At 39.1% G+C, this 21,130-nt stretch overlaps 1 protein-coding gene across 1 annotated transcript in view; it reads left to right on the top strand.

Moving 5' to 3' along the window:
- Nucleotides 1-21,130, top strand: part of RYR2 (ryanodine receptor 2) — a 464,284-nt gene that overhangs the window by 274,686 nt on the left and 168,468 nt on the right. Inside the window, exons 41-52 of the mRNA XM_048485659.1 lie at nt 333-476; nt 1,176-1,449; nt 3,906-4,020; nt 6,688-6,820; nt 7,708-7,811; nt 9,513-9,648; nt 11,999-12,185; nt 13,295-13,400; nt 16,279-16,399; nt 17,434-17,603; nt 18,109-18,329; nt 19,164-19,254. Coding sequence (XP_048341616.1) covers nt 333-476; nt 1,176-1,449; nt 3,906-4,020; nt 6,688-6,820; nt 7,708-7,811; nt 9,513-9,648; nt 11,999-12,185; nt 13,295-13,400; nt 16,279-16,399; nt 17,434-17,603; nt 18,109-18,329; nt 19,164-19,254 — 1,802 coding nt within the window. The remainder of the gene's footprint in view (nt 1-332; nt 477-1,175; nt 1,450-3,905; nt 4,021-6,687; nt 6,821-7,707; nt 7,812-9,512; nt 9,649-11,998; nt 12,186-13,294; nt 13,401-16,278; nt 16,400-17,433; nt 17,604-18,108; nt 18,330-19,163; nt 19,255-21,130) is intronic.

Raw genomic sequence — 21,130 nt, 5'->3', positions numbered from 1 at the left:
CCCCAACTTTTCCGTTAGTTATGGCGTAATGCACAGTTGTATGATTATTATGCAAAGGGACTGTTTGTTCCAGATAAAACATTGTATTTGTACTTCAACCATTTTTAAAGGTGAAGAGCTATGAATGCATAGGCAGAAAGGCAATAATGTAATAAATAAATAGTAACAATCTAAACTCCCAGTTTCTCTTTGCCATAATAATTATCTACACTTAAAATTAAGTCACGGCTTTTATTCGCAGCAAGCCAATATTTCACTTGTTAAAAATATTAAGGATACCCCCTTGACCACTTTATTCAAACTCATCTACATATTTGAATTCTTGTCTGTAGGAATTCAGCTAGATGAAGATGGAACTTTGGATGGAAATAGTGACTTAACTATTAAAGGCCGGCTCCTCTATCTTATTGAACGAGTCACAAATCTGAAAAAGAAACAAGCAGAAAAGCCACTTGATGATGATGCTAAGAAGCCCTGTAAGTAAAATAAAATGAATGTCAGTACTAAAATTGCAATGATATTACTGTTCCTGTCTGTCTAATCAGTTTTGCTAATTTTATTACAGCATCATGATATCTTTCAGAGCTTCCATTTATGTTATCATGTATTTTTATAGAAACTTGCTCTGCACAAATAAAAACAATTTCATGAAAACTACCAATAACAACAGTTTGTATTAAGTATTGTAAAGCTGCTTCCAACTCATGGCTACCTTATGAATCACTGTCCTCCAGAATGTCCTATTGTTACAGCCTTACTCAAGTTTTGCAAACTGAGGGCCACGGCTTCCTTTACAGAGTCAATCCATGTTATGTTGTGTCTTCTGCCTTTCCTGCTGCCAGTTTCTAACTGCAGTTTAAAAAATGACCTTCTGGCTGTGTGGTTTATTAGAGGGAATGTTTCTAAAGATAAACATCTATGAGGATTTAGCAGTTCATTTATGATTATCTATCAGGTGAATATGACACTGATATACTGGTACAGTCAGGAATATCATCTGTTTCCATGAGCCTTGTTTTCCAGCTTGACAATGTCCTATTTAGTAGCATACTCTGGTAATAAAATTCTGTAAAAGAATTCTTCTAAATTCTAATTCTGGCATGCTTCCTTAATTACCTGTTGATAAACATGAAGCAGTCTTGATGTTTATCTCTCTTGACATTTCCTTCACTTAGCAACTCTCCAGCAACTAATTTCAGAGACAATGGTACGCTGGGCCCAAGAATCGGTCATAGAGGATCCGGAATTGGTGAGGGGCATGTTTGTTCTTCTGCACCGCCAATATGATGGAGTGGGTGGTCTGGTTCGAGCTTTGCCAAAAACATATACTATAAATGGTATATCTGTGGAAGACACAATCAACTTGCTGGCATCTCTTGGCCAAATCCGTTCTCTCCTCAGCGTCAGAATGGGCAAGGAAGAAGAGAAACTTATGATTCGTGGATTAGGGTAAATCATCAGTTCCTTTATTCATTTGTTGTTAAATATTTGCTGTTTGCTGATGGAAACACGTCAGCAGTAGCCAAAATGCCAAAAATGAGCACTGTAGACATGGAAGTTGTGGGGACTGGGAAGTTTGCTCTCTGACCAGTCATGCTAACCTAGTCCTAGATTCTAGTTTCATTTGAAACCATTAACTCCTTGTGTTCTGCTGATTTGAGGAACTCACAGGGCTGTCAGTGTACCTGGAGATTACGATAATGAGGCTACCCCAGGGTGTAGATAGACAAGTTCTTCATATGACTGAATAAGTGTATCTGGGAATTTTTATAATGTTTTGCCTGCCTCTCCTCTTAGGCTAGGGAGGGGAAGGGCAGGCACGGCTCTCCCGCAGCTGTTTCTTCACTGCTGCTAGGCCTGCCAGGCTCTTCTGCCCTCCTCCTGGCTGATCTGCCTCCAATCCCAGTCTTCCACAGCAGCAACAGCAGAGTCTGGGACAATAAGCGAGGCTGTTAATGGACATTATTATTATTATTATTATTATTATTATTATTATTATTATTATTATTATTATTATTATTATTATTATTATTATTATTATTATTATTATTATTATACACATAACAGCACAGCACAAGTGTCTGGAATTCATCTCTGAATATCGAGTCCTTCCCAAGGACCTAGGATATTAGAGGTATTTGCGTAGAATATGTGCAGTTCCTAGAAGTGCTGCTTTCTGCAGCATGTGGACTGATGTTCTGTCCAAGTTTAGGCTTTCCAGATGTTTTTCAAGATTTCTTGGGATTCCTCCTAGAGCACCGACTACTAGTGGGATTACTGTTGTCCTTTTTTGCCACAATCGTTCAACTATTATTATTATTATTATTATTATTATTATTATTATTATTATTATTATTATTATTATTATTATTATTATTATTATTATTATTAAACTGATGTTTACATTAGAGTATGATAGATGAGGCTATGGCTCCCTTGATGGCATGTCCCTGCTACATAAATTCCCCTTATGCTGGTACAAGAATTGATGCTGGGGTCACAACACCTCTAGTGGTCTCTCCCCTTTGGGTTGCATTGTGCATCAATGCAGCAAAAATAAACATGCAGCATATTTTGCCTTTTCCAGCATTGGGTGAAAAAATATTAACTTGAAGCCCCATCTAAACCTGAAGGCTGCAGAATGTGGTGCTGGGGCGGTGCTGTGCTGCTGCCTCTGATAGGAATTTCCAGTGGTGCAGGGAGCTTGGGAAAGCCCCAAAACTCCTCAGACACCAGAACGCTCCATAGGATTTAAAGGACAAATGCCACCAAAAGGGCGGCTTATGTCCAAGGGCTAGTGCACTGCTCAACCATCCCTAAACCTAAAGAGGGAGCCAACTCATGTCATCTCTGCCCTGGGATCACCCTGGCCTGCCCCCCTTCATGCTAGCATTCAAGCAGGATGTCAAGGCAGCCCCGGCATGCTCCACATTTCCCGATTTTGTGGCAGTGGGGCTGCAAGACATGTGGCTGCCAGTGCAGCTGCCCCCTCTGCTGGGACAACTGCCCCAGGGAGGGCAGATGCACCAACAAGAGGTCATGCTGGAATGCTTCCAGGATGGATCTCTTACTATTTAAACTTACTGGATCTCTTACTATTTAAAGCAATCAAATGAACAATCAGCCTAAGATTATTAGAGCCTTGCCCAGGTCTTCTCTCATTTTTCTTTCTCTCAGTATTAAATTGTATGCGTGTGTGTGTGCGCGTGTGTGCACATGCATGTTTGCATTTAATTCTGTATTTCTGTATCTTGGTAGCATATGAATTTCCATTGTATAATGATTTCTGAAAATGTTTAAAATATATAAACATACCAAACCATTTTAGCCACAGTTAGTACCACTGAAATTACAGAATGGTAAACCTCATTATACTTTAAAAATGAATTAATCCCTATGCCCAATTTCCCAGTAAAGATTTACTGTAATTAAGCTAGAATACATTTATTACATAAAATAATTTATTGAAACTATTGTGAGATGTGAACATATGAAACTATTCTATCCCTAATCAGACCACTGGTCTCTTAGCTCAGTGCTTTCTACTCTGAATATCAGTGGCTGTCTAGCAGGGAAATATCTTTGCCAGTACCTGGAGTGTGAGAGCATTTAACTAGAGATGGTTTAAAACTAAAGCATTCTGCATGCAAAATACATGCTTTACTTCCTCCCCTTTGATTTCATAACTTGATGTAATTTCATATGGATGCAATCCTTTTAATGAAATTTTATATCCTTACATATGGAATTGTGGCATATGCATTTTTTAAAATGCTGCACAATTTCCAAAACATTTGTTTTGTAAAAAATACTGTTCTAATTGGTATGAAACTGAAGGAAAATATATTTGTAACTGGTAGTAAAGTATTTGGAATATTGTTAAATCTCACTATTTTCCTGCACAGGGACATCATGAACAATAAAGTTTTTTACCAACATCCTAATCTAATGAGGGCATTGGGGATGCATGAGACTGTTATGGAAGTTATGGTGAATGTACTTGGAGGGGGCGAATCAAAGGTAATGTATTAGCATAAGATAGTTCGTTGCCTGCACATTATTAGGCTGATTAACACCCAATGCGGTCCAAAGTAGGGATGATCTTGAAATCCAGTATACTTGCCAGATTATATTCTGATGGGGCTTCTGACAAACTTTGTATTATGGTTTTGCAACCAATGTGATGGATCTGAGCCACTGCCTCTGCAAAAATGAACAAAAATAATGAGGTTCAGTTCTGTATATTGGATATTATTTCTATTTACTTAGCCTCTTCAGTGAGTCTAAGCTTAGCAAGCTTGCATTCCATTTTATGTTCTTAGCTGTGAAAAAGCCTTGACCAACTTCACTTTTAATATACTGAATAAGCACTTGTAGTATATTAATTTACTTGGCATTACCAACTTTAGGAAGGCAAATTTGCTTAGCCACAGAAAACCTGAAAAGTGGGGACATAAAAGAGCTGCTGAGATCACATTGGTGAAAGAGAATTGGCCTTGTAGGTTGCACAACATGGTCTTTTAGACTGCTAGAGAGAATGATCTCTCACATTAAGAGATTAGCTGGAGGAATTGAATGCAGAGCACATCTAGCTTCAAGCCAGTGCTCTCCGAGTTCAATTTCCCTTCCCTCTTTAGTGTAATTGCTGTATTTTCCTTTGCTTTTCAGTCAAAGACTGACTGCTAGTATCACCTTCAGTGATGCAGATATTAAAAAAACATAGTCAGGGAAGGTCCAAGGTCCCCTTTCCCCTACCTCATTATTGCAAACTGGTGGTTAGGGAGAGAACACTCTTGTGCAGCTGGATGAAAATACAATGGAATTGTATTGTTCCTGGCTGCTCTCTTCTTCTTTTAAATATTCATTAGACTACACTGATTCTAGGATCCTTCAATGGGCTGACAAGGAGAATTTTGTCCTGAGCAGGGGCGTAACGAGGCAGCCCTGGGCAAACTGTAGCCCTGGGCAAAACCTGAGTTGTATGCCCCCCCCATGGGCGGCCACTCCACCACGACCAATTTTTTTTGCACCAGGACATTGGTGCCTGCAGGGGGTGCATTTTTAGACAGATCAGCACCACAATTTCAGCATATCATCAGGAGACTGTCCTTATGCTACTCCCCAGGTTTGGTGAGGTTTGGTTCAAGGAGTCCAAAATTATGGACTCCCAAGAGGGTGCCCCATCCCCCATTGTTTCCAATGGGAGCTAATATTAGATGGGGGCTACATTTTTGAGGGTCCATAACTTTGTCCCCCCTGAACCAAACTGCACCAAACCTTGGGGGTATCATCAGGACAGTCTCCTGATGAGACCCTGAAAGTTTTGAGACTGTGCCTTCAGAAATGTCCCCCCCCCAGCCTGCAACCCCCATGGACAGCAATACAGAAAACTCAATGCAAAACAAAGATTCTTGGGCAAATTTCTGGGATGTTCCTGCAGGGGGCGCATTTTTGGATGTATCAGCACCAGAATTTTAGGGTATCATCTGGAAACTGTCCTTATGGTACCCCCAAAGTTTGGTGCAGTTTGGTTTAGGGAGTCCAAAGTTATGGACCCTCAAAAGGGGTGCCCCATCTCCCATTCTTTGCTAAGGAGATGGGGGCTACCCTTTGAGGGTCCATAACTTTGGACCCCCTGAACCAAACTGCACCAAACTTGAGGGGGTGCCATCATCTCCAGTTGATACCCTGAAATTTTGGTGCCAATACATCCAAAAATGCACCCCCTGCAGGAACATCCTAGAAATTTGCCCAAGAATCTTTGTTCTGCATTGAGTTTTCTGCATTGCTGTCAATGGGGGTTTCAGGCTGGGGGGGGGACATTTCTGAAGGCACAGTCTCAAAATTTTCAGGGTCTCATCAGGAGACTGCCCTAATGATACCCCCCAAGTTTGGTGCGGTTTGGTTCAGAGGGGCCAAAGTTATGGACCCTCAAAACAGTAGCCCCCATCTCCTATTAGCTCCCATTGGAAACAATGGGGGATAGGGGCACCCCCTTTGGGAGTCCATAACTTTGGACTCCCTGAACCAAACCTCACCAAACCTGGGGGGGGGGGGTAGCATAAGGACAGTCTCCTGATGATACGCTGAAATTTTGGTGCCGCTCGCCTAAAAACTGCGCCCCCTGCAGGCCAAAAATGGAAAACCACTAAAATACCCAAAAACGAGCCCAGCATTTTGATGCCCCCCACAAGGTGATGCCCTGGGCAGCTGCCCACCTTGCCCAATGGGCATTATGCCAGTGGTCCTGAGTCATGTGCAGCAAAAGGCTTGAATCCTGTGAAGCCAGTTCCCCCTGCTGTCCCTAACAGACCTGCTGATGTGTCTCTACTAGATCCAGCACTTCCTACTTTTAATAAGGAATCGGCAGCGGTGGGTGTCCCTGGGCCCTGCTTGGGAGGCCTTCTAGAGACTTTTTACTAGAACCAAGGCTTTTTGGATTATTTGTTTTTTTATCCTGACCCCACTTTATTCTGTGCTTTGGTCCTAGTATAAATTGGTTTTAGTGTGTAGCTGCAAATTATCTTTAAAAATGCTAAACAAACAATTTTGTGGCTCTCCCAGCATCTCAGTTGGCCATTAGGAATATCTACAGAAGGACCACAGCATCTTTAAAGTGTGCAGCAAAAACATATGAATCACTAACATTCATAGTTTTTGCATTCTAACTTAATATTGTTTGTCTAGGAAATCACCTTTCCTAAGATGGTGGCAAATTGCTGTCGTTTTCTGTGTTATTTTTGCCGCATCAGTAGACAGAATCAAAAGGCTATGTTTGATCATCTTAGCTATCTTTTGGAAAACAGCAGTGTTGGACTTGGTAAGTATTTATTAAAAGTGTCCTGAAGTTGGTTTTTTAATGGTTGGTGGGGCTGATTTACAGTCTATGGCAGTGGTGGCATGGGTGCCAGATCTTGTCATGTAAGGGGGGGAAATCGCCCCCCCCACACACACATCTAGGCTGGCCTGGGTCGCTGGACTTGATGTGAGTGCACCTCAGCAAGCAGCCTGTGCCCCAGGTGGCTGCTGCCGGGGGGGGGGGGGCAGAGGTAGCAGAGATGCTAGAGAGGCACAGAGCAGCGCATGTGGGACTTGCTGGAGGCTACAGCAGGCTGGCCCTTGCTCGAGGAGGTTATTCAGGTTAAATTGCTGTGTTGGCACTTTGCCATAAATAAGTGGGTTTTGAGTTGCAATTTCGGCACTCGGTCTCGAAAAGGTTTGCCATCACTGATCTATGGATTGCAAATTGTGGCCTATCTTGTTGGATTCTTGATTGAAAGCCAGGATATTAGTTAGTAGAACTTGTTGAAAAGAGAAGTAGCAATTAATATTCCTAAACCACTGCATTCTTGTACATTGCAACCTGATCCTTAAAGATTTCTATGTTGAACATAGTGTCTCATAGATGCTCAAAGTTATACCAGATATCTATGCCAATAAAGGCTTGCTTCTTTAAAAAAAAGTTATACCAGATGGGTATGTACAATAAAGATTTATTATAAAGTTGTTACTAAATTGCAAAAATTTGAATATAAAAGTAACGGTAGTAGGGTTATAAAATGAGGAATTCCAACCGTAGCGTAACCATGTATTTCTCAAAGGTAATATTTTGTTTTAGTTTTTATTATGGTTAAGTAGTGTTTATCTAAAAATCATCCTAGCTTTATGCATCTTCCATATAGAATATTTTTTTAAATTTTTTAATAGCATCGCCTTCTATGCGTGGATCAACACCTTTAGATGTTGCAGCAGCATCAGTAATGGATAATAACGAACTTGCTCTGGCTTTAAGGGAGCCTGATCTAGAAAAGGTAATTATTTAGTTTGCTAGATGTTTACATACAAGTATCATGCATATGCTTGTGGATATTCCCATACAAACTCACAATTGCAACAGCTTGCATCATTTTAAATGTTTAATTACTGCATGTATATAATGTCACTTGACTGTAACCTATAAGAAGGAGCAATTGTGTAACTAACATGGACACCCAGCAATTCGACAGCTGATTGGCATCATCTGTATTTCATTCAGAAGCCTTTAACAGCAATGATCTGACTATGCCTGGTTTATTCCTGTGCTTGCAGTATGTGGTCCCCCAGTTATCTTTTATAAGCCTCAAAAGTTTAACTTATATCAAAACCTTTTTCTGTCTGTTGAGTGCTTTCTTGGATGAGGGCACCTGTTTTGCATGATACTATTTGGAATACTGGTATGTATACATTTTCGAACTGAATTTTGAATATAGCTTGGTTCCCACCAAGATTAGAAAAGCAGACCTGTGAACAATCCACATGATTTATTGATTTAGATTCTAGATTTCTCACCTAAACAAGAAGGTGGATTACACAGTTAAATAACAATGCAATCAAAACAGGTTAATTCATACAGGCAAGAGATAAAAACTGGATTGCACAGTTAAACAATGCAAAAAAATGACACTATAATATATACAACAAACAAAGCATTAAAATAAGATTACAGATTTGGAGAACAATACAATAAAGGCAATATTGTACATAAGTAATAAAGCTTATGGCCAACTGATGATTAATTATCGCTCTAAGACAGAAACATTTTGTGAATTTGCAAAAATGAATCCTTTCTCAGTTTCTGCCCTTGTTTTCTTTTTCTCACCATTTCTGCACTTTTGTGAAATAAAGCTGAATAATAACATTAGAAAACAATGCAATAAAGTACTGTAATACATAACAATAAGTAGTCACTGGACATTTCCTAAACTTGTCTTCAAGAGAGGACCCATATAGATTCTATTATACTAGCATGGATTCATCATTATTCTGATATGGATCTATAGGGTTAGAAGTTTTAATTGAAAAAGAATATAATCATGTGGGAATCATATTGAAAAAAGTGGAGAAGAGGAGCATGCTCCTGATAAATTAGTAAGAATGGTTTAATGAAGCCTGGCAACTATCAAAACAGCTCAGACTGTACAAATCAGGAAGGAGTCTGAGAAAGTTAAACATGACTACCGTAAGTGGGTATACTAAGGAATAAGTCCAATTTTCTTCCATGGGAAAGTGTTTTTAGGATTGTACTGTAAGGCTGTTTGAATTGGATGGTGCTTAAGCATATTTATGTCAGACATTTTTTATTTCTAGAGTTTCCATGTGCCCATTGGTGTGGGACATTTACCACCCCCTGAGAAGGGGAGAGAAAGCATTTAAAAAATTGGCATCACTGACATTAGTCCTTGGAATCACTGGAAACTCTGTGCTTTCATTGAAAGTGACATCATGTCATCACTGAGAGCCACTCCCCATTCCTGTTAAACCCCCCCCCCCCCATCTCCTGCTGTTTGCCAGTCCAGGCTTGGCAATCCTGTTTATATAGGGCATCCTGATATTTCCTCATAACTTTACCACAAGATAAAATATAGCACAAGCCTGGTAAATTAGAGGGAGTAGAAGAGAACTTCCTACTACAAAATTGGTTTGGGCCTTTTTTGCAGTAAACCCCCTCTTCTTTTATTTTGCCTTGTTCTTAGGTAGTCCGCTACTTGGCTGGATGTGGTTTGCAAAGCTGCCCTTTGCTGATGTCTAAGGGCTACCCAGATATTGGATGGAATCCAGTAGAGGGAGAACGATATTTGGATTTTCTTCGTTTTGCTGTGTTTTGCAATGGTACTAAAAAAAGCTTCTTAACTGTGTATATGTTTATTGTGCCTAAACAGCTGTGTAAGTCAGTCTTATTTCAATATTTTGAGGAGTTTGACTTGAAATTATGCATTTCTTCATTCTTGTTTTAAATTTTCTGATCTTTTGCTGAAGTGTGTATTGTTTGGTCAGTGGCTGTCATGCCATGCCTTACTTCCTGTCATACCTTTTTTCTTCTGTGCTTTTTTCCTTGATGTATGTGTACATGGGTACAAGACACTCCATATCCAACATCATTTTGACTAATATTGCCATTGTTGAGGAGCAAAAGTTGCATTTTGGAATGGATTTAAATAATAGACAGTAAGCTATATCTGAATAAGCAGTGTCTTCAGAACTGCTGATTTTAAAAATTGAATTACCATATATACTCACATATAAGTCGAATTTTTCAGCACATTTTTGTGCTGAAAAGGCCCCCCTCAACTTATACGTGAATGTGTATTTAAAAAAAATATTTTAGGGTTTTTACTTTGTCAGCCGCCAGGGGGCGCAGCCGCCAGGGGGCAGCACCAAAATTTCAGGGTATCATCAGGTGATACTCCTGATGATACCAGCCAGGTTTGGTGATGTTTGGTTCAGGGGATCCAAAGTTATGGATCCCCAAAGTGTGTGCTCCCATCCCCCATTGTTTCCAATGGAAGCTAATAGTATTTATTTTATTTTATTTTATTCAATTTGGTATACTGCCCCATCCTCAAAGGGCTCTGGGCTACCCTGGGCTAGTAGATGGGGTTACCCTTTTGAGGGTCCATAACTTTGGGTCCCCTGAACCAAACTTCACCAAACCTGGGTGGTATCATCAGAAGAGTCTCCTAAAGATACTCTGAAATGTTGGTACTGCTAACATAAACATTCCTCCCCTTACAGGCACCCTCAAATTTTCCCCAGACTCTCCCTTTAAATCACCCCCCTTCTGAGTGGATTTAAAGGGAGAATCAGGGCCTACAGAGCTAGTTTACTGTTTTTCTTTGAAAGAAATATTCAAAAACATTTAACCTACTGATGCCTCAATTAATGTAATTTTGATGTATTGTCGAAGGCTTTCACGGCCGGAATCACTTGGGTGCTGTGTGGTTTCCGGGCTGTATGGCCATGTTCTAGCAGCATTCTCTCCTGACGTTTCGCCTGCATCTGTGGCTGGCATCTCCAGAGGAATCTGAAGATGCCAGCCACAGATGCAGGCGAAACGTCAGGAGAGAATGCTGCTAGAACACGGCCATACAGCCCGGAAACCACACAGCACCCAAACCTAATGTAATTTTATTTATATCTATTTTTATTTTTGAAATTTACCAGTAGCTGCTGCATTTCCCACCCTCAACTTATACGCTAGTCAATAAGTTTTCCCAGTTTTTTGTGGTAAAATTAGGTGCCTCGACTTATATGCGGGTCGACTTATACACCAGTATATATGGTATAGGAACATAGAAATTTTCCATGTTCTGTGCAGTCCCACATTCTTCATTCATCCACATTAACTTCTTGGATCCCCTACTGAGTTTCCTTCTTGTTGGAATAATGATGGTTTGAGCTTGCAAGACCAATTGTTTTAGGAGAGCCTATTCTTCAGTTTCCTTTCCAACAGTCTTGCCCATGGATTGACTCTTATCATGTACCTCTGAGTCTTGAAGCAGCAACTGGACAAACATTGTCAAGTATGCTCTAGGCTCTAGGCTGATCCTGCATTGAGTAGGGGGTTGGACTAGATGGCCTGTATGGCCCCTTCCAGCTCTATGATTCTTGAATACCTGCATATATGCCAGAATAGGGGAGCATTATGGGAATACTAATAGGGAATTACTATGATCCCAGGAATTTTATGGCCATATGCATCAATGGGCTGACCCAATCTGAGCTACCATCACAAGAGTTTCTTCATCATTCTGTTGAATCCAGAGTTGATGAGAAATTTCCTGTCAGTTGGAGTCTTAGTTCCAAAACCAATCCCTAAACTAAGTGGTGAACTAAATATGGATAACTGTCCCAATTTTAGCTGTAGGCGTAAAGGTGATTCTCTCAGACATGGATCTGTCTCCTCTTCAGCTTTTGTAGAAGCTGAGCTGTAAAACAACTAGAATCTCTGTTCTAGCTTGCAATGAGCATCATTGTGTTTATGCTTTTCCACTTTGCACTGTTGGTCTCCTTTCAAAGTATATGTGTGTATGTGTATGCATGTGTATGTATGTATACATGTTTATAAGTTTGTATGATTATATTTGATTGTGTGTGTGTGTGTATCTGTCTGTGTGTGAACATATATATATTTCCGATATGCTAGCTTTGTTCAATAATTGGCTGGTCTATATGGTTGTAGGAGAGAGTGTTGAAGAGAATGCTAATGTGGTGGTCAGACTACTTATTCGACGTCCGGAGTGTTTTGGGCCAGCACTGAGAGGTGAAGGTGGGAATGGCCTGCTTGCTGCCATGGAGGAAGCCATACACATATCAGAAGATCCTACCAGAGATGGACCTTCACCAAGTAATGGATCCAATAGAACACTGTAGGTAGAATGGAAGTGATGATCTTCTCAAGGCCTGTTCTATGACGTGTCTGATGTATTTATTATATTTAAAGTTTTAACCTATGGATACTTGTAAAAAAAGATTCAAAACTAAATAGATTTCTATTAATAGTTATTTAAGTTATAGATTAGACATTTTCTCAGACAAAGGTTGTGAAGGTTTAGAAGAAACCTATGCCTCTATGCTAATTGCTTTTTTCTAGCAGGTGCTTAAGATGCACCTGTATCTGTTGCATTTGTGACGTATTGCTGCAGTTAAGCATGCTTTCAGAATTTCTTAATATGAATTGCTGGAAACGTTTATTTAAATAAGATCTGGGATTTGTCACGGTTCTGAAAGGCCTGCAAGAACTGCAGGCCCGTGGTTGAGAACAGCAACAGTATCCATCACAGCTGGCATCCCTTTTGCCTCCTCTCTCTTCTTTCTTTTCCTTTTTTTCCTTTCCAGTTCATTTCTCTCAGATTGGTATTAAGGGACCATAATATGATGTACAATAATTTGGTTGTAATTTTATTGTTGTAAGCCACTCTGAGCCCATCATGGGGAAGGGCAGCTTACAATTGAATTATAAAAATAAATAGATTTAAAATAAGACATTAGTTTCATTCATTCTATTTTTTAAAATTTTTAAACAAATTTTTAAATTTTTAAACAAATTTTTAAATTTTTAAACAAATTTAAATTGTGAACAATAGGCACAATCCATCACATGGATGAAGGAATTAATATTGACTGCTCCTCCCCTATTATGTGGTGATGGATTATGACATAAATGTGAAGAAATAAATTTTAGACGATAAAGCCACATTTTCCAATGATGAAATGTTAAAAGTCCCAGAATAAATTTGTTAAAAGAATGGAGACACATGAAGAGCTACATTTGATTGTCAGACTACTGGGTCAGTGCTATAAATAGCCTCCAGGAAGGTGTTTGATGTTTTTATCAGATTTGAACTGAATATGCCAGAGATTGAACCTTGGTTTTACTATGCAATCATTTCCTGATTTTTGGGGAGGGGGACAGTAGTGATCGTTACAGTACCTTATATTCTTTGTGTGTTTTGTTTCTTTTGGGAAAAAATATTAGAAGTGAAGTAGAAGAGGAAGATGACACAATTCACATGGGAAATGCCATCATGACTTTTTATGCTGCTTTGATTGATCTCTTAGGACGTTGTGCTCCTGAAATGCATGTAAGTTTCTTACTTTTGCTAAATGAATATCTATGCTCTACAGTCATTTTTAATGTTGTTTAGACTAGAGAGCCCAGATTCTCCTTTTAAATCCACCTTACAGGGAGACGCTGGGCTCCCTTTTAAATCCACCTTACAGGGAGATGCTGGGTTCCCTAGTTAAATAAAATTGAAAGTGATGCTGTTTCAGAGTAGATTCCTCACCACCCACCAAACAGCATCACTTTCAATGTTGGTTTTTGTGGGTTTTCTGGGCTGCGTGGCTGTGGTCTGGTAGACCCTGTTCCTAATGTTTCACCTGCATCTGTGGCTGGCATCTTCAGAGGTGTAACACAGAGAGAAGTCTGTGTCCAGACTTCTCTTATAACAGACTTCTCTCTGTGATACACCTCTGTAGATGCCAGCCACGGATGCAGGCGAAACGTTAGGAACAAGATCTACCAGACCACGGCCACACAGCCTGTAAAACCCACAACAACCAGTTGAATCCAGCCGTGAAAGCCGTCGATAATATTTTTAATGTTTTTTAATCTAGGGAGCCTAATAGTAGTCGATAATAGTAGTCGATAAAAAGGGAACTAATAGTAGTTGATAAAAGTCGATAATACTTTTAATGTTTTTTAATCTAGGGAGCCCATATTCTCCCTTTCAATCCATTCCAAAGGAGGTGGATTTAAAGGGAGAATCTGGGGAAATTTTGAGGGTGCCAGTCAGGGGAGCAATTTTTAAGCTAGCAGTACTAAAATTTCAGGCTATCTTCAGGAGACTCTCTTGCTGATACCACCCAGGTTTGGTGAAGTTTGGTTCAGGGAGTCCAAAGTTATGGACCCCCATCTCCCATTGGATGGGGATATGGGGCACCCACTTTGGGGGTCCATAACATTGGACCCTCTGAATCAAAATTCACCAAACTTGACTGGTATCATCAGGACAGTCTCCTGATGATAGCCTGAAATGTTGGTGCCATTAGCCTAAAAACTGTACCCCCTGCCAACCAACAATGTAAAAACACTAAAAATACAAAAAAATAGAAATGAACCCATATTTTTCTGTGCCCCCCATGTGATCAAATGATGGGCGCCTGGGACATTTGTCCCCACATGTCCCTCTGATGCTCTATGAATGGTTTCTGATGCAGCTCAAGCATCCTCTAATAGGATGTTGTAGGTTTTCCAGGTTGTATGGCTGTGTTCCAGTAGTATTTTCTCCTGATGTTTTGCCTGTATCTGTGGCCGGTATGACTCTAAAGAACACGGCCATATAACTGGAAAACCCACAACATCTTAGTGATTCTGGTTGTGAAAGCCTTCGACAATACATCCTTTAATACTTCTGTCATTTCTCAATAACGGTGTTTCACAGAACATGAACAGAACATGTAACTCGCTCTACGCGGGCCTTCCCTTGCGTCTGATTCGGAAGCTAAAACTGGTCCAAAATGCAGCTGCACGTCTGCTCACAGGCAGTGCCATCTGGGATCATATCCAGCCTGTGTTGCACCAGCTGCATTGGCTCCCAGTGGAGTTCCGAATCATCTTCAAGGTGTTGGTGTTGACCTTTAAGGCCTTACGCGGCCTGGGACCCTCGTACCTTCGGGACCGCATTACCCCATATGTCCCGAGTCGACCTCTGCGCTCAGCAGAGGCCAATTTACTGGAGATCCCTGGCCCCTCAATGATGCGGCTGGCCTCCACTCGGGCCAGGGCCTTTACGGCTCTGGCCCCTGCCTGGTGGAACACTCTACCACCAGCTGTCCGGGCCCTGCAGGACCTTGGAGAGTTCCGTAGGGCCTGCAAGACCGAATTGTTCCACCGGGCCTTCGGAGAGACCAGCCACTGAAGGTGCCCTGCTTTCATCCTCCCCCTGCTGTATAGGGTCCCTAACATCATCGGGACCCATCATTCTTCTTGGGAGGGTTGCATATGGGTTCGTGGGATACTGTTTTAGAATGAAAATTTTAAACTTTTATATATTTATGTTTATATATGCTTTTATATTGTTCACCGCCCTGAGCCCTTTGGGGATAGGGCGGTATACTAAATCAAATAATAAATAAATAAATAAATAAAATGTTATATCCTTGGCCAAAGTTTAGTTGTAAGTAATTACGTTCAAGTGTCTGTTGATGTGATTAATGTGAGTGGTAACCACTTGTTCAGAGAGCTGCTTTCTCATATGAATAGATGACTTTCCTGCAGTAGTCCACCACAACTCATCTGGCACCACCTCCAATTCTAAAAGGTGTCTCTGTGTGCCTTGCATATTATCCCCTGAAGCCAATGAATGTTGCAAGAACACAGCTTTTTGCATGAAGAAAAAGAAGTCTAGTCAATCAGCTACCAGTTTAGGTAAAAGTTGCCTCTGGCTGCTCAGACACAAAGGAGAACATAAACAGCAAGTAATTCTGTACTTAATACAAATTAATCCATTTAGTGTCTCAAATGACTCCAATGCTGACTTTTCTCTGATTCTTGAAACCTGCTCAGTACACTTCTGAATTCAAGATGAACTGCATCAAGAAAAACTGGTTAGGAGTTACTCACGTGTAATTCAGCTGGTTTGAACTAGAGAATTTGAGCTTGCAACTATTCTTAGCATTGCAACTTTCCCATCAGTTTTCATAAACTGCAAGCCACCTGAATAAAAGATAAATCAATGAACACCACAAAGCCATTCTCAAAGAAGTTGATTGATGTTCCTTATACTAGTCCCTGTAATTTTAGCCTTTCATGATGAATTTATTGTCATGTATATTGTTATAATGTTAGTATGTAGAACACATATTTAAAAGTGTACTTATATTTATATGTGTACTTAGAATAAAAACTGGATATATGTACTAGTCTTATAAAATGTGCTTACATTGTTCTTTTGTTAGCTAATCCATGCTGGCAAAGGTGAAGCTATTAGAATCAGATCTATTCTGCGGTCTTTGATTCCCTTGGAAGATTTGGTAGGCGTAATTAGCATTCCTTTCCACATGCCAACAATAGCAAAAGGTGAGAAAATTTAATCACAGTTTTTAATCTGACTGCATTCTAAACAAATAATAATAAAACTGATGGAATACTGTGTTTACCTTGGTGACAGATGTGAAAATTTAAATATTTATTCTCTGAGTCAGAAAAAAAATCAAATCATTTTGAGATGTGACTTAGTGGAACATAGTTTAGATAAAACATTATGACAAAAACTCACATGGCAACTGAAACTGCTGGTTATGTTAACGCAGAAGCAAATAATTATGATAAGGTTTTTTTTAGAATATAGTAAATTTATAAAAACAAAAGCAATGTTTTCAGGGTTCAGGTGGCCTTTGTGATGGCAGTTTTAGCCCATTGCTTCCTGCATCCGTTGTTCCACATGGAGGCCTCATACATGCAAGAAATGCATGCCTCTGTGTGCATGAGCTGAGCAGACTGAGTCAAATGTAATAAAATCTGTTGTCAGAACTTTAAAAATAACATGTTTGATTCTTTTTTAGATTATATGCATTCAGTTTTCACTGTTGATTTATCACATGGGTTGTTTGTATTAGATCTATTTTACTATTGCACAATTTATTATTTTAGTCATTTTCATATTTTCACATTAGTTCCTCTTACATATTTTAACAATACCTAAAAGTATGGGATGGTCATCGTCTTTTTAATCTACACGTCATTTAGTATGTGTTGTATTTAGGAATCATATTGTCTGTTTTCCTAGAGTAGAATTCTCTGTAGGTGTAAGAGCTTTAATGTTCACATGGAGCTCCCATACCTGCACCTGTTTTCTCAGTCTTTGCAATGGCAAGGAAATATATGTAAGTCTGTCTGTTTGTTAGTCTTGGAGTGACCATTGTGCTTGATATTGCAGTAGTGATTGATCCGGACTTTGGTTGCCAAGTTATATTCATTCAGATTTCAAATGGGTTGCCATTCTAAATCAAAACAATCTAAAGAATAGCAATATACCCAGTCCTCATGGCAGGAATTAGCATTATGAATTTATATAGATGAGATTATCTGTATAATTGATTAATTTCTTTCAGATGGTACTGTGGTGGAACCTGATATGTCAGAGGGGTTTTGCCCAGACCACAAGGCAGCCATGGTATTGTTCCTTGATAGGGTCTATGGAATTGAAAATCAGGATTTTCTTCTACATCTTCTAGAAGTTGGCTTTCTGCCAGATCTTCGTGCAGCTGCTTCATTAGATACGGTAATGTTATTTGTAATTTGCAAGTTTGTTTTTTTTTAAATCCCATGCTATTAGTACACTTTGAGCAATAATGATCTTTTTATTGTATTTGAAATTCTTGGCACTGGTTTTATGCCTAATAAAAGTTTTTTAGATTTTGGATTTTTTTAGTACACTTTGACTCCATTCCTCAAATATAGGAAGTTAATGTTCTGTGATCATCTAATTCCTCTTGGATAGATTTTTGAAGGACTTGTGAAACTTGAGTTCAGAATCTGAAGACTTAATACATAATATTAGAAAAATGTCTGCATCTCTGGTCTCCATTAGTAATTTGACGCGTGTGCGGAAACAGCCTCATATTCTGGCAGTGAATGATAGTTTTTATTTTAACTGAAAAAGATATGGTTAATATTCATGTATAATCTTTTAATACAATTGTTAAAGGATATAACCATATTGCTATATAATTTTTTCTGTACATTAAGACTCAACTGTTTGAATATCTTTACCATTTATCTTGTAGGTTGCTCTGAGTGCCACAGATATGGCTTTGGCCCTCAATCGGTATCTCTGTACTGCTGTTTTACCTTTGCTGACGAGATGTGCTCCTCTTTTTGCTGGCACCGAACACCATGCTTCCCTTATAGATTCCTTGTTACATACTGTATACCGTCTCTCTAAGGGCTGCTCTCTTACCAAAGCTCAGCGGGACTCTATTGAAGAGTGCCTACTCTCCATTTGTGGGTAAGAATGACTTTAATAGAAATATGAGTTGCTGGAACAAAAATGTCCAGTAGTAATTCAGTCATGTATTACAAAAACCGGACTGATAAAGATAGCAATGAACAATATCTTTCACTTCCCTACTTTCAAGTGTAATTATAATAAAAAATTAAACCACATGGCAAATAATAAGAAGCAAAACAGAATTCCTTATGTAAATAAAGTATAACTTTGCTTATTTATTCAGAAATATTGAGATATTTGAGCTCAAAGGAACTTATTTCCAAGTAAACAAGCCTAGGATTGGGCTGCATGAATATGTTTTCAATTTTTTGCTTAAAGTTATATCTAGGCAGACAACCACAAGATCAACAATGTAGCCAGTAAAAGATAGAATAAATTGTTTAAAACACTGAACTAAGTGTTTGTGTAAATACAAGCACACATGCAAAACAGTCTATATACTTATCCTTCAGGCATGAAATACACTTCAGAAATTTTAACAACAGCCAAGAGGACAAGAAATTTGATTAATTTTGAAGGTAAAATACTGGGTGTTTTCTGTGTGAAATTTCAAAGAAGGTTATATTCTGACAAATCAAGTACAGAGATGGCATTTGTTGCATATCAAAGTCTATTATTATTTAGGCAGTTTTCAGAAATATTGACATGTCACTTCTATATTTCCACTATTTCTAAAGATTTTCCATTTTTATAACCCCTGACTATATTTTTTTACAAATTCTGTTCATCTTGTATTTGTTTGACAAGAATAATAGCTATCAGTAGCTTCACATAAACCTCTTTCTAATGTTGTACATAAGCATATATTCAAACGTTTCGTTCTACTTGTAGTCAACTCCGGCCTTCAATGATGCAACATTTGTTGAGAAGATTAGTGTTTGATATTCCATTATTAAATGAACATGCAAAGATGCCCCTCAAGGTAAGTTTGGTCTTACCCTTCAGAATATGCAATTTATGTCACTTGTCTTTATTCCCTAAAATAATAGCTATGACATTACTGTACCATGCAGTAATGTTCCATCACAGTCAGTGATAGCCAATATAGTCTTTGAACCATAGTATCTGGTTGAGTTCAAATGATTTCATTGGCTTTTATCTGGGCTAGATGTTTCCATGGGTATGAGCTTGTCTGTTCATGGAGCCTGATTGTCCCACGGCAGCTTGAAACACTTCCCAAAATCCTGTTGCCAGTTGTTCCCTCTTTCACAAGAGCAGAAGAGAGGAATTTACAGGCTGCCACTGGAGGCATGTGGTAGGAAAATGTACTTCCTGGGAGGAAATCCTTGTGCCCACAGAAATAGCCATCTGAATGCAACTGAATTACACTGGATTAAAAAATCAGAAAATTTGTCACACACACACAAATTTGCAACACACACAAAAAACCCAGATAGGATCAGTGCTGTCATACAGCAGTATCATTAGAAACAGTGGTACTACCTGCAGAAAACAACATATTTAAGGCAGCAATTGAGGAGCAGCTCTTCACTAATGCAATTTGGCCATACAGCAATTTAGAAAATCAAGTAGATGCAGAGAAAATCAAGACAAGTGGAAATTTTATATGCAGTCTCCATTAACAGGACCAAGATTCTAATTTGCAGAAATGAAACACTAAAATTGTAAAAAAAAAAAGGAATATTAATCCAAATAATTTGACTCAGTTGGTTTGGATAGGAAACTAGGTAGCTTGGTGAAAGTATAGTTAGTGCAGTTACTGCTTTTTAGCAAAAACAATAAGAAAAAGAAGATGAGGAGGATTTTGGATTTATACCCCCTTTCTCTTCTGTGAGGAGACTCAAAAGGACTTACAAACTCCTTTCTCTCCCTCTCCCTATAATAGATACCTTTTGAGATAAGTGGGGCTGAGAGAGTACCAAAAGAATTTTGATTGGCCAAAGTCACCCAGCAGGAATGTAGGAGTTCAGAAACAAATCTGGTTCACCAGATAAGACTCCATCACTAATGTAGAAGAGCAGGTAATCAAACCTGGTTCTCCAGATGATAGTCCACCTTCTCTTAACCACTACACCACACTGGCTTTATGGTGTATGCTCATAGATGTAGTAATCCTTTAGAATAATATTTTGTATATTAATGGTGGATTTATGTTTGATAGAAATATGTACTATATATATAGTTCAATTGTTCTATTAGATTTTTTTCATGAATCAGTGTTGTCATAATAATTGGTTAGAGCCTATAATTCCCTTCTACTGAGTGAGGAGTAGAATAGTTTCTATAGATACTCCATTGGTTACCAATCAGTTACTGGCCTACAATGCTCTTAAATACATGCAGGACTACTTCTCCTGCCAGATTCCACTGCAAAAGCTCATTTGAGCAAAGCCTTCTGAAGATACCAGCCGGCAAACTGGTAAAATTGAAAGTGCTAAGAAAGATCCGTTGCATAGTCACCATTGAAATTAATTAAGGTACATAACAGCACTATTTGAACAAGGTAATGTAAAGTAGATCTTGCATGTCTGTTGAATGAGCTTTGTGCTTTCCCCCCCTTGGTCTAACACATAGGTGTCAAACTCGCAGCCCTCCAGATATTATGGACTGTAGTCCATAACATCTGGATGGCCGCGAGTTTGACACCTGTGGTCTAACACATACAGATATTGGGCAGCCAAACTATCCACTTTATTCATCCTTTGCAGTGTATTCCACCACTCAAATATTTCTGATCATTTCTTGAAGCCCATAATATTGAAGCAATTAGTCCCGAGTCATACTGAATTAATGATTTTGAATGTATTTTTTTAAAAAATGTATCTTGTGACTACTTA

The sequence above is a fragment of the Sphaerodactylus townsendi genome, linkage group LG01, assembly GCF_021028975.2.
Source record: "Sphaerodactylus townsendi isolate TG3544 linkage group LG01, MPM_Stown_v2.3, whole genome shotgun sequence".
Lineage (NCBI taxonomy): Eukaryota > Metazoa > Chordata > Lepidosauria > Squamata > Sphaerodactylidae > Sphaerodactylus > Sphaerodactylus townsendi.
Note: the sequence above shows the minus strand (reverse complement) of the source record. Positions and strands in the feature narration are given on the sequence as shown.